This window comes from Pteropus vampyrus, unplaced genomic scaffold, assembly GCF_000151845.1.
Source record: "Pteropus vampyrus isolate Shadow unplaced genomic scaffold, Pvam_2.0 Scaffold139, whole genome shotgun sequence".
Lineage (NCBI taxonomy): Eukaryota > Metazoa > Chordata > Mammalia > Chiroptera > Pteropodidae > Pteropus > Pteropus vampyrus.
In genome coordinates, this window is record NW_011888920.1 from 4298379 (window position 1) to 4312018 (window position 13640).

The 13640-nt window shown below is 36.4% G+C and overlaps 1 protein-coding gene across 2 annotated transcripts in view; it reads left to right on the plus strand.

Moving 5' to 3' along the window:
- CUL5 (cullin 5) overlaps positions 1-3442 on the plus strand; it is a 75061-nt gene extending 71619 nt beyond the window's left edge. The window contains exon 19 of one of the 2 annotated variants that reach the window (XM_011368147.2): positions 2032-3442. In XM_011368147.2, the coding sequence (XP_011366449.1) occupies positions 2032-2226 (195 nt within the window). In that variant the 3' untranslated portion in view covers positions 2227-3442. The remainder of the gene's footprint in view (positions 1-2031) is intronic. The other variant, XM_023535393.1, reaches the window with a different exon arrangement.
- The last annotated feature ends 10198 nt before the right edge of the window (positions 3443-13640 follow it).

A 13640-nucleotide genomic window follows, 5' to 3' on the forward strand; every position in this document is an offset into this window, starting at 1 on the left:
CTAATCCATAGTTATGCCCATTCTAGTAATCCAAGCTGTCCTTTTAGGTAATGCCGAGACATCTTATTTCTCCCTGATCCTACTCTGCCCATCCCCATTCTTTGCAATTTTCACAAATGGCATCTAGATGTAATTCATTTGACCTTGCAGTGACAGTGAAGGGATCATCTATAATATTTATACAGTTGTGACAGTGTCTTGGGTTCTTACTCTTAGCAGCTGTGGAGTGCTTTCTCTCTCACCTACGGGAATTTGACTTTCTGTTGCTATCTACTGCTGATGTCTATAGCAGATGAACTATAATTATTCTTTTTCCAGTTGGGAAAGGCTACATAGTCTCTTCCCTCCTCTACCTGCCTGTCCTCTGCTCTTAACTGAGCCCTTGAGCCCTCTGAAATTATGCCATATCTTCTGTGTGGCCCCCTTTGCCTTCATTGTACACTGTCATTATCATCTGCTGCAGGATCACCTTCACCTGCCACTAAAGGCCCAGTGGCAGGTCCATTAGCTCTGAACTCTGTGTCATGTGGGAACTGAGAGAGATTCAGGAGTGCATATTATTTCCATCATATCATCCCACTCTTCAAGTGACCTCCAGCATATTAAATGGGGACCAGAGCCAGAGCCCCTCTGCTTTCCATTTTTCTCTCTCTAATACAACTACTGTCTTCACCTTTACCAAGTCTAGAAGAGGAGAAATTGGGACATTTACAGTTGTTCCTCTTCTCTTCCTTGGTTCTTATAATCTTCAAATGCCTGAAGGGACAGACTTCTCCTTCTTTCTATTTGTACCCTTGGCATAAATCCCTGTGATCAAGATCGTGGCATCTGGATATGTTGAGAATGGGAGGAATTCACCTGACCTAGTGACAGTGAAAGAATCTTCATGTCTATACAGGGGAAGTTGAAGGCACTTTTCTCTTACTGAGTAGTGCCTGATTTCCAAGTCTATTGCTTTGCAGCAAAACTTCATTTTGTAGCGTATCTCAGCCACAGCGGAAAGGCCTCGAGCCTGCAACCTCAGCAGTGTCAGAAAGGGAAAGAACAATACTCCACTTTGAATGGTAAAGCAAATATTGCTTCATTTTTTGTTTTCACATTTCATTTTCAACAAATTCTAATCTTGAGCAAGACAGACAGATGCATTTTGCTGGCCAAGGAGAGAGCTTGAGCTGGAAAAGACAAGAGAAAAGAATATTTGAAAGCTAAGCAGGGTCGGGCCTGGTTAGTACTTGGATGGGAGACCACCTAGGAATACCAGGTGCTGTAGGCATAAAAAATAAAAAAATAAAGGATTGTAAGCTGACAAGGCCCTTGCAGTCTGTGACGTCAACCAAGGGTTGCCTTGCCTAAAAAATAATTTAAAAAAGAATATTTGATAATTTTCTAGTTATTTTTATTATAAGCTTAATAGTAATTAAAGAAACCACCAAGGAAAATATTTATAAAATTGACTTAGATGAAAAATGCTTATTCCTGAAGAAAGTTAAAACATTTCATTGAATCAGTACAAACTGAAGATAATATAAAAAATAAAACTTATCTGATAAATATATAAACAGTAGTAATTATCACTTTTTAAAACAAACACCAACTGGCCTCTGCTACTACACAAAGAACAGTGCAAGGGGAAAGGTATGTGTAGGGGTTTGCTGTATCTTAATTGATTTTTAACATAATACCAGATTACATACATATTGTGTTCACAGGTAAGATAAATTTTTTAATGTACATGGTGTATGAAAGGAATTGGCCAAAACATTAAATGTGGTTTTCTTTCATCAGAGGAGTTATAGAGAATTTTGCTTTTCCTAATTTTTCAAAATCTCTATAATCAGATTTTCTTTTACAGTGAGAGAAAAAAAGATATTTTTATTTGTTAGGTAAAAGATGCTGGTCTCAAGATTAATCTAGTGACTGCTAATCATTTGGATAGATGTTGAATAGAGGATGAAATACATAAGAAGTCATTTTTCGTTTTGTTTTACTTAAATAATTTAATATATTAATGCTCTTATTTTTTTCTTTTAGGAAGCAATCATACAAATAATGAAGATGAGAAAGAAAATTAGTAATGCTCAGCTGCAGACTGAATTAGTAGAAATTTTGAAAAACATGTTCTTGCCACAGAAGAAGATGATTAAAGAGCAAATAGAATGGTTAATAGAGCACAAATACATCAGAAGAGATGAATCTGATATCAACACTTTCATCTATATGGCATAATTTTGAATATTATGGACCAAATTAAGAACCCAAATTTTGAAGTGCTTGGGCAGAAAGTTGTAACAGTTTGTGCTGGAGGAAGGTTTATTTGGACTTTGATTACATAAATATTAAAATCTCTGCCTTACGTAACAAAACAACTATATTTTGGCAATCACCTTAGTTAGCATGATGGCATTCCTTCATGTTGCACACTCTTTAACAGCATGCTGTTTTGTGGAGAAACTTGCATTCATGAAGAGCCCTTTATGAACTTTTAAAGGTAAATTTGATTTATGCCCACCTGAAGAAATACAGTTGGGAAAGATGAGGGCGGGGTTCTTATTGCTTTTTTCTCTTTTTTTCCTCTCTTACAAAAATGTGCTTGCACAAGGAAGGATCTTCAGATATTTGTGCACTGAAAAATGCTGTTATGTTTTGTTTTAAAAATGCAATTAAAACTAGAAATAGCACTCTTGGTTTCTTTTGATCAAAGGAGTGAGCTGGTCTACACAACATTGGGAGAGGGCAGATGTAGGTGAGACGATAAGTATTTAATAAGTAGCAAATTATTTGTTCAAACACTGCTTCAGTATAATAACTGGATTTTAATGGTGGCCTAAAAATGGTATTAAATTTTCCCAACTTACAAATGTTGGCTTTCTTTAAGCAGGAGACTGCTGTTTTAATTGTTTGGTGTTAAATGATGAGCTTTTTTTTTTTTTTTTAATCTTGTATGGCTGGAGAGCTTGTTTTGAAAAAGTGAAGCTTATATTAATTGTTGCTTCAGTTTAAAAGAAAAAATATGGAGATAGGTCATTTTGATTGCAGAGTCAAAATAGCAAAACAAATATGTTAAGTGTGTTTACTAACACACTTAATATTTATATACCTAATATTTATTATGCCATATCCAAATTTATTAAAAACAAGGTAGAAATCTGCTCTCACATAATACAGTTATGTAACTGATCTCTTAATCTGTAGCATAGAAATATTTTGGTATGTAAAGTCTCTTGATTTAGGGATTTGTAGCCTCAGGTTTCTGGTAAGGAAGACGTTCTGTTTTAAAAAGTAATAAGTGTCAGTCACCTGGAAGGAAGAGAAAAACCACAATTTAAGACCTAAAAAGCATAAGCAAAATTGTTGCAGTCTTACTATGAACAGTAAACTTGCCAAATATATGTACATATATATTTATATATTTTAAAAATAAACATTTTTAAAATGTTCAGAAGGCAACACTTGTTCCTTTTAGTCAATCCAAAGTAGCAACTTATTAGTTGCTGGTAATGGAATACCCAGAGTAGTGAAGATTTTAGGACATAAGGACATGAACAATTTAAAAAAGAACTTATTCCCCATTGGGAAAGAATGACTCAACATGGATTTTTATTCATTATGGTGCACATTTCAAATTTTCTTGCAAATTATTTTATATCTTGTTTGATATTAAGTAAAAGTTAAAACATGATTTTCAAGATGGTAGGACATAAAAGTGCTGGAGCATTGAAAGACATACAGTATTATTGCAGACTGCTTTCCAGAGCATTTTATGAAATCTGTCCCTAATCCCAAGAGGCTTTGTGAGCTGCCTCCTGAATGAAGGAAAGCGAGTTTAAAATACTTAAAGTTTTGCTGGTTATAGTCAAATGCCTGTTCTGAAACTCATAGGAAATTGGAATTTTGTTTCTAATTTAAAATCTTACACTTAAGCTCTAAGGTAGTAGTATATGTCAGTTATTAGACCAAACATATTGTGAAGAATTAAACTAAAATAGTGCTCACCATTTTCTCTAATTAAATGACTGCTAGCAATGGATAAATTTTAATTTGTGACAATTGTGGTCCTTATGTTTAACAAATAGTTTGGTATTGGCATATTTGCTTATCTAATACAAGAATGCCAAAGGAAGAAACAATGGAAGGAGAATATTACAGACCATTTTTTAATGTTTAATATTTGTTGTTTTAAATCAGAATTGTTCTCAGAACTTTTTTGGAACTTCTAATTGTTTGGGTCATTTAATTTAAGAATGAGAGCCATGATGTTTTGATTTATAAAGGCAAATTTAATGCAAAAGTGGGTAACTAAATCCATAGCAAAGTTTTCTATTAAATTTTATAAATTTTTTAATAGCTAATTATGTCCTAATTGTATTTTGGGAAATAGAACAGCAGTAATAGACTCACAGTTTTCATCATTTTTTTTGTTATGTACACAAAAGTTTAACTACTTTTTGATGTTTATGAAAACCATTTAGTTGACAAGGTGCCTATATCATTATTGAATTTTCTTTAAATACATTTTGACGATAGATTTGCTTATTTAAATAAAAAATCTGAAAAAAAAAAAAAAACATACCAGCAATTTGCTAAAGACAGAATCACAGATAGTATCCTTTATTGGGTCCCTTTTCTATAATGTGCACTTAAAATCAGTGCTATCCGAGCTGGGATGAATATGTACTTTTTTCCCCGCCATGAGTAGTATGGCAATAGGCTCTTCAGGGGTTAATTTAAGCTTCAAACATTCATCTTTAATTTCAAGATGAAGCCATCTGGAAAATGTTAACTTCTGTTGCCATCTCATTGTCAAAGTAAAAAAGACATGATATAAAATTTACAAAGTAAAAATATAGAACAATTTTAATGCTTACAATGAAATAAATATTAAACCATTACTGTTCCAATAATTTAATGAGGATCTTGAAATAAATTCTGAAGTCTTCCAATTTTACATTTATTGGAGGGGTCCCTGTATTCTGTCAATCTGTTTAATTCTCTGACTCTTATTTTGTGCGTAAATGTTAAAATTTCCAAAAATGAAATGTTAGCTTTCTTGTTTTTGCTTTTTATTAAATTTAATACAAAATATGACTGGGGTAGCTTAAAAGTATTTTGCATTATTTGCAGTAGGAGTTCATTAGCCCTGCTCAAAGGGCAGATTTTAAAAATTCAATTTGGGTGAAAGATTTGCTAGTTTTCCAGAAAGATTTGCTATCTTAAACTCAAGCTGGTTTTTCTATTTTCATGTAAATGACTGGGATGCTATCTTATAAACTCTTCCAAGATCATATTTGTGAAATAAACATTACATGAGAGCTTTCCTGTCATCTACACTATATATGTTGTCTGGAGTGTTGAACAAATTTGAGTTCCTAAGTTGTAATCTCCTCGTATGGTATATACGATTTTGAATGTGTGCCACTACATACCAAGATAATAATGCTGTACAATTTTAAATGGTAGCAGTTTCTGTATGCAGTAGGCTGAAATATTTTGATGAACTGCTTAATTTTTGGATTTTATTTTTTAAGTTGTATAATTTATTTTCTTGCAAAATAAAAATGTAATATAAAAGATTTCACCTACCCAGAAAATATTGATGTTCTACTGTAAAAGTTTCTAAGAGTTTAATTAAAAATTTTATAATTCGTGAAGTAGTAAATCTCAGCCAGCCTTAAGAATCAGAAATATGAAAAGTAACTCACTTCTTTTATATTTCAAATTTTAGCGCAAAATGAAAGTTTTCAGGAATATAGCTTTTCCATTCATGATAGCATGTGTCTGTCATGCTTAGAAGAGGTCAGACATAATAAACATAACAGTAATTAATGCATTCATTCATCAGTTTAGATAGTCGTTGTCGTAACCCAAATTTTACATCAGATAAAAGTAAAAAATATAAATTATTTCATGTTTTGTATGTATTTGCAAACTTTGAAATATTTAAATTCATGAGGTTATGTCCTAGTGACCTCTAAAAGCAAAGCTCTCCCCGCCCCAATAACATCACATTGTATTAAGTTTCAACATATATCTTTTGGGGAGACAGTCTATGGGATTTTATAATGACTCTGAGCTAAACCTTGGACTTTAACTGGGATTTGAGGCTTAAGAGAACTGACTTGGAAATGAAAACAAGAAAGTACAATCTCAGTGTAAGATTCATCAGAACCTAGAGACATTTACCATTCAGCTTAAGCTTCTGGGCTCTTTGCTTGCACAGGCTCCTTCCAAGGCCCTGGAAAGTGTTCCTAGGAATTTGTTATTTTTCTCAATCCCCAAAATATCAAAAGTTGGATCTAATTCTGCTAAAACAATATAAAAACCTGTCCGGCACATAGTAGAAACATAGTAGGCACTTACTTAAATGTGGATCGAATGAGTAAGAGTATATGTTCTTGTGAACAGGGTAGAGTTCAGTATTTTAAGTTTTAAATGGGAAGACTATTTTGTAGTTGCTTTTTCTAGGCTGTAAATTCAAACACGGACGTTAACATGTCACTAAACTTCTGTTTTGAACAATGGACAGTCTGGAGCAGGGGTCTCAGACTGTTGAGTCGCAGACTTTTATGAGGATCTGATTCAAGAAAAAGGCATATAAAGATACAAACAATGCTCTGTATAAATTTTAAGTGTTCCAACACCCAAGATTAAAAATCTTCGTTAGATCCTAGAGTGAGGAAAGAGAATAGCAGTTTGTTCTCTGGGTTGGTAATGACCTAATGTCACAAGTACTGATCCAAACTTAATCTAGTGTTTGGCTGTTTGTCTAAAGAATGACGAGAGACTTTCTCTGGGTGTTACTGAGTTTTGCTATTTTCATTTAATGGTATATGCAGTTTTTCCTATATTGTTCTGTGGTTACTGAGGCAGGCTGATACTAAAGATATTTCTTCACAGGTGGTTGATGATTGAAAGCAGTGGGAACCAGGGACGGGGTAGGGAGAGGGGAAAGTTATTGTTTAATGGGCATAGGGTTTCTGTTTAGGATAATGAAAAAGTTCTGGACATTGATAGTGGCGATATTTGCAGAACATTGAATGCCACTGAATGTACACATAAAAAATGGTTAAAATGCTTATTTTTACCACAATAGAAAGATAAATATGTTTTAGAAAGGAATGAACTATTGATACATGCTATGATGTGGACAAAACTGAAACGCGTTACGCTAAGTAAAAGAAATCAGTCACAGAAGACCACATGTTGTGTGATTCCATCTGTATGAGATGTCCAGAATAAAGAAATCCATAGTGACAGGAAGATTAGCTGAAGCCAGGACCTGAGAGGAAGGGGCAGGTAGAGAACGAGATTTAACTGCTAATGAGTATGGGGTTTCTTTTTGGAGTATTGAAAATGTTTTCAAATTTTATTATGATGGTTGCACAACTTTATGAATATACTTAAAAGACATTGAATTGCACATTTTAAATGGATGAATTGTATGGTGTGAATTATATCTCAATAATAATCTTAAAAAGGTAATAAGTATTAATGGACAAATAGATGGACGTTGTCATCTGAGAAATGGTAAAATATCTATAACAATGTGTAGTTGGAATCATAAAAGTTAGAAAGGAGGGCATAAGCAATAATTGAAGAGCTATCGACCAGAAATTTCCAAAATTGATAAAGATACTGACTCTTAAATTCAGGCATCTCTTTGAGAACCAAGCAGGATAAATGCCAATTAAAGCTTTCCTGGGCACATCACAGTATAACAGCTAAAAACTGAAAACAACCAAAAAGTTAAAATAGCCAGCGAGGGGGTAAAATTCCACACTACCTCCAATGGCAAAGAAGTTTGAGGACAGAGCCAACTTTGCAATGAGCCAAGTTTAAAAATTCACACCCCTTGTTAAGAGACCATAATTACTGTACCTATAAGAAAGAGTGGGGCTTGGGAACACCTTTCCAAGGTCATTTTCCTATGGCTGCTAAATGTGTGATTCCCCCCACCCGCCACCTTACCACCTCCATTCTCAGATGACCTTGCTTTGAGAAAACAAGCAGAAAAAATAAGGCCTTTGAGCATGAACTTTCATAACTTGCCTTCTCTCCACCTCTAAACTTTACCTCTGACAGTGCACGTCTTCATCTGATGCCTGTCTCGGGAAGGAGATGACCTCACTTCTTACTCAAGGCCAACTATTTTACCTTTTCACTGAACCCCTTCTCCTGCCTCCTGTGTCTTGCTCTAAAAATATCTACGTTTCCTGTATCTATATCCTTCCTTTGGTGATTTCCTCCTTAGCCTACAACAGGGGTTCTCAAAGTTTTGGGTCTACAGAGCAGCAGCATTATCATTACTTGAGAGCTTGTTGGAAATACAAGTTTCTTGAGCGCTACTCCAGACCTACTGATTCAGAACTCTTCAGGTTGGGCCCAGCAATCTGAATTTTAATAAGCCCTGTAGGTGATGGCGATGCAAACTAAAGTTTGAGAACCACTTGCTTACAAATGTATTCAAGTATCCACCATCCTTTAAAAAAATTCCTCCCTCTACCTTGATCATGCTATGACCTTATTTTCTTTCTTCCTCCATTCTTTGCTAAACTTATGATAGAGTAGTCCACAGCGTCTCTCGTTCTACTTGATGCTTGTTGGTTATGTCCCCACTGGGCCTCTCGCCCAGCTTGTCAGTGACCTTCCTGTTGGTTAATGGGAAGTTCATTTTCAATCTTCCTTTTACTCTATCTCCATATAGCATTTGCACCTTGAACACCCCTAGTTATTGAATTTGTTTCAGCCCTTAGCTTCAAAGATACCATTCTTCTCACGCTTCTCTCTCTCAGCTTTCTCTCAGTCTCATTCTCTGGCCCTTTTTCTGCCTTCACACCTCAGGATTCCACCTCTGTTTTCTACACTTGCTGAGCTGCACGCTCTTTTCTGGCTTCAACCACTGTCTGCATGTTGATGCTCCAGACTGTCTCCAATTCAGGCTTTCCCTCCCAAGATCAACGTATTTCTTGAACATCTCATCATCTGTCAAACTTGTTCCACTTAGTAACTATCTCAGTCTCTCAGGTTAGCAACCTTGATGTAATCTCTCTTGCTTCCCTCCTGACATTACGATATGATTCCACTTATTATTATGTCTGGAATCTGACATTTGTTTACCTTCTGTGTTCACTGAATTGAAAAAGAATTTCATAGTATGCTTATACCATCTGAGGTATGTGAGGACTAGCTCCCTGACTGCTTCTTGGCCTGCTTCGAAGAAGAGTAAGTGTACAGAGTGTTAAGTGGTGGTCAGTAAGATTACGTTTGCTTTAAATCTGTGGCCCTTCTGGATCCCTGGCCTATCCTCAATCTTTCTCTTAATTGAGCCTGAGGCTTGAGATGTGAACTGGATCATTCCCTTTAGGCTATGGCTGAGGGATCACTCCAAATCTAAAGCATAAACACAGGGAAAGTATTTTCATTTTAACATTTCCCCCACTTTCTAGTGCAGTTCCTTGCTCAGTTATGGTCCCACTATTTGTAAAATTGAATTGCGAGGCCTGGGAACCACTATTGACAAAACCACATTGTCTGAAGGTGAAGGAACATGTAACAAGCCCAAACATTGTCTGGATGAATAGGACTTTTGTCTTACACTCATTAAGACCTTCGTAATATTATCTTCCTTTGTATCTTTTTGTTCTAGATCCCAAGATAAATCATATGAAAGTTAATTTTAGGAACTGTCTACTATTGTTTGTGTATCTGCCTATTGTAATCATTTTCTTACTCAGAACCGAGGTGTCAAATGACAAAACAATTTATTAGCAAGTTTGATGTCCTTATTCAAGGAAAAACAATCCATAGATTGGGGGAGTACGTTGCCTCACAAGCAGCGGAACACGCTTCCCAAGGGATTTGGGGCAAGAGCAAATTTTTAAGTTTTAGAAGCAGCAATGTGGAAACGGCACAATTGGCTTGGAGGTTAGGGAACAGGAAAGAGTATCAATCAGGGAACATATAGAGTATTTGGCTTAAATTGATTGACTGGGGGTGCATATCTGACCTTATTTAGAACAAGGAAATCATTACAGATGCTTGCAGCTGGGAATTGGCTGGCTGCACATACTGCACTTCTGGCCAAGCGGAACATTTACAGGGACGCAAAAGTTACCTAAGTTTCAGTTTGCTGACTGGCACCCTGGGCAGGAGTGGCTCCATTTCGGGCCTAGAAATTTATTTCAACAATGGGGTACAAACATTTCCATATGTCTACTGAAGCTGCTCTCTTGATATTGTGTTCTTCCTAGGACTTCAAGGAAAGAGATGTTTTATGGGGCATATACGGTAAATAGAAAAAGTAAGGAAATGGCATATGCAATTCGACCCAGGATATGTATTTTTGTTTCCTATGGCTACCGTAACAAATTACCACATACTGGGTGGCTTCAGACTACAGAAACTTATTCTGTCACAGTTCTGGAGGCTAGATGTCTGAGATCAAGGTGTTGGCAAGGTTGGTCTCTTCTGTGCGTTCTAGGGGAGGACCTGTTCCGTGCCTCCTCTCCTAGCCTCGATGGTTGCCGGGACTCCTTGGCATTTCTCGTTTTGTAGACGCATCACTCCCGTCTCTGCCTTCATCTCCACGTGGCTTTTTCTCCTATGTCTGTCTCTCTGTCTTCTCTTTATAAGGATACCAGTCATTGAACTTAGGGCCCATCCTTATCCAGTATGACTTCATCCTTACTTGATTACGTTGCAAAGACCCTATTTCCAAATAAAGTCATATTCACAGGTATGGGGGTCGGGCTTTTGGGGGACACTATTCAATCTAGTACAATGAGTTATTCCAATACACTAACTACGATAGAAGTTACTGGTTATAGAACTTAATTAGAAGTGAATAACAAAGATACTTGTATTATGAATCTAATACCCAAATTTTTTCTAAATTTCTCTTAAAAATTTTTTTATTTTCTAATTTGTTTTCTGCTGTGGAAAGTATTTTTATAATCTTCCTAAAATTAGCTCTATGTTTAGAAAGCCATTCTGGGGCTTATGATTGTAGTTGTGGGCATTTATAGAGAGGAAGGGGCCAAAAATTTTACCAAGACTACTAACTAAATATACCGTTCAAATCAGAAGTCTCCACCTACACTAGAGAGATATTGGCTAGATTTGTAACAAGTGTGGTTAGAAATTAAGAGGCGCTGCATTTCAAAGGATTTAGCTCTTCAGTAAAAACTATATCTAGACACAATGTTACCTACTGTGGCAAGAATGATAACTAAAAGCTACAAATTCAGATATACTTAATTTTCTTTTTTTAATTCCAACACTCCATTTCTATCTCATGGAAGAAATTTTAATCTAGTCATTTTTACCTAAACTCAGTCAGATTTGGTTATCTTTTCATAAATTTTAGGTTTAAGCTCTGTGACTTAGGTTTGTTCCCTTTGCCCCTTCCGTCCTAGTCTACCTCAGAACCAGGCATTGTCCGCTGCACCTCCACATTGACTTGTATTGTGAGGCCCGATTTCCCAAGAGTGGGGCCTCTTGAGAACCACCAGCTCTAGCTAACTTCTCTACTCCTCACAGCTACAAGAGGAAAATCACTCAGCTGTTGGGGGGACTTTTTTGGGCATTGGAGGCTTTCTGTGAGGCTACCTTAGGCCCCTTGTATGCAAGCATCCTAAGCAGCCACCTCAATCTATTTAACCTTTGGTCTCATGTGGGCCTCTTTTTTGGAGAAATTAGATCTACTCTCATAAAACTGAATTTAATGTGTGTGTGTGTGTGTGTGTGTGTGTGTGTGTGTGTGTGTGCGCGCGCGCGCGCATGTGCTCGCATGTGTGTAACGGGGCAGGGGTTCTTATGTCACACTCCCCTGTGGATGGGCTGCAGGAGAAGACAAGGACCAAGGGCTTGTCGCAAGGACACTCATCAATGGCTAATCCTCTGGTTTTTTTCTCCAGCCCTAGCCTTTCTTCCCTGAGTTCTACATAACAAGTATTGGGTGGCAGTAGGAAAAATGGATTTTTAAATTGTTCTTGTAACCTAACATAAAGTCACCTAAACTATGACTTTAGAATTTTAGAATAAAACATTTAGTGTCCTTCTGTTTGTTTTGGTTCCACTCTCCAGGGTGATCATGACTTCACAAGTTGAGGGTGAATAGGAGATCATTTACAGATTTTTTAAAAAGTAGGGGTGGAGGATGCAGCACATCACAGAGTAATCTGGTTCTCTGCTACCTTTCTCTTCACAATTCTTGCTCCATCTGCTTTGTTGTGTCCTCTTCCTCCACCTGAGCACAGGTCTTCCCAAAATTTCTCTATATAGAGACTATTCTTTGGGTAATCTCATCCACTTAATACCCTCAACAATTGCCTCTCTGCTCTGACTTCCAATTATATATTTTAATCCTAAATTGGTTCCCATTTTTCTTTCTGACAAATGTAAATAAAGATCAGAATTAGTTTTTATTTAGGAGTCTAAACTGCCCCAAGTACAGACTACTTGAGTGCTATAATTATTCTGGATTCAGTCCCCCCCACCCCCATTTTCTATATAAAATCTTAAAATTTCAAATTTCTAGATTCTTAAAGGGAATTATTAACTGTATTTGTGATGAAGCTGCTCTAATTTTTTGCAGTTTAGTTTAGAAGAGCAGTTGTCTGCCATAGCTCAGGAAAAAAATTGCTCTCGTCCCCCACCTACCTCCTAGGTCTCTTTGAACTTCTTTAGAAGCTGTCCTGTCCAACATAGTGGCAATATTTCCATAGTGGAAGTGCTTTTGATGGCAGAATTGTCCAATCAAGGCTGCTTCTAAAGTAAGTCTTAAGGTAAAACTAGTGTAAAGGTTAAAAGCCTAGTGCCTAGATTCAAATTGCAGCTCTGTTACTAAATACTTGTTTTGCAATGGACAAATTATATAACTTCTGTATCTGAGTTTCCTTATCTATAAAATGTGGATAATAATAATCTCTAATTTATTGGGATTTTGTGAGGATTAAACAAACCGTGAAAGAACTGCCTCATACTAAGAACTATATAAGTAGCTATGATTATGACATATAAAAAAGAGGCATGAGAGCTACACAGATTGGTTAAATAAATATTAAACCAAGTGGAATTGAGAGCCTACTACTTGCAAATAGACTCAGAAACTGGCAGATTAGCCTTAAAGCCAGACCACAAGGAACCTACAGAACAAAGGAAGATTCCTGCAGAGATTGCTAACAACTGTTTACCCATACCTTTAACTCTTGCCCATACTAGGAAAGGAAAACAGGAAAGCAAAAACTTTAAGCTGTACCTTGCACAAGTTAAAGATAAACTCAACCATTCATTCCATTCTTTACCCCCTACAATCAATAATTTTCCATAGAAACTAAAATAACATATATAAACCCAGCTCTTTAGATGTTAGGGGTCTCATTCTCTGACTCAGAGGAAACCACGCTTTGTTTATGGAGCGTTATTCCTTCTCTAATAAACATTCCTTTAACTTGCTTGCTCTTCAGTTCTTTCCTGTGTAAAGCCAAGGCCCCTCTCTTGGTGTAGGGCTTGAGTCCCCACGGTGGGGTGGGGGGGATTCTCTTTGTCTTTTGCTGTTTGAACCTCTAGTCTAGTCATCAGCCTTGGCCTCTCACAACTGGTAATCTCTATTATGCCAGACAAGCTGTTTAATTTTGTTATTT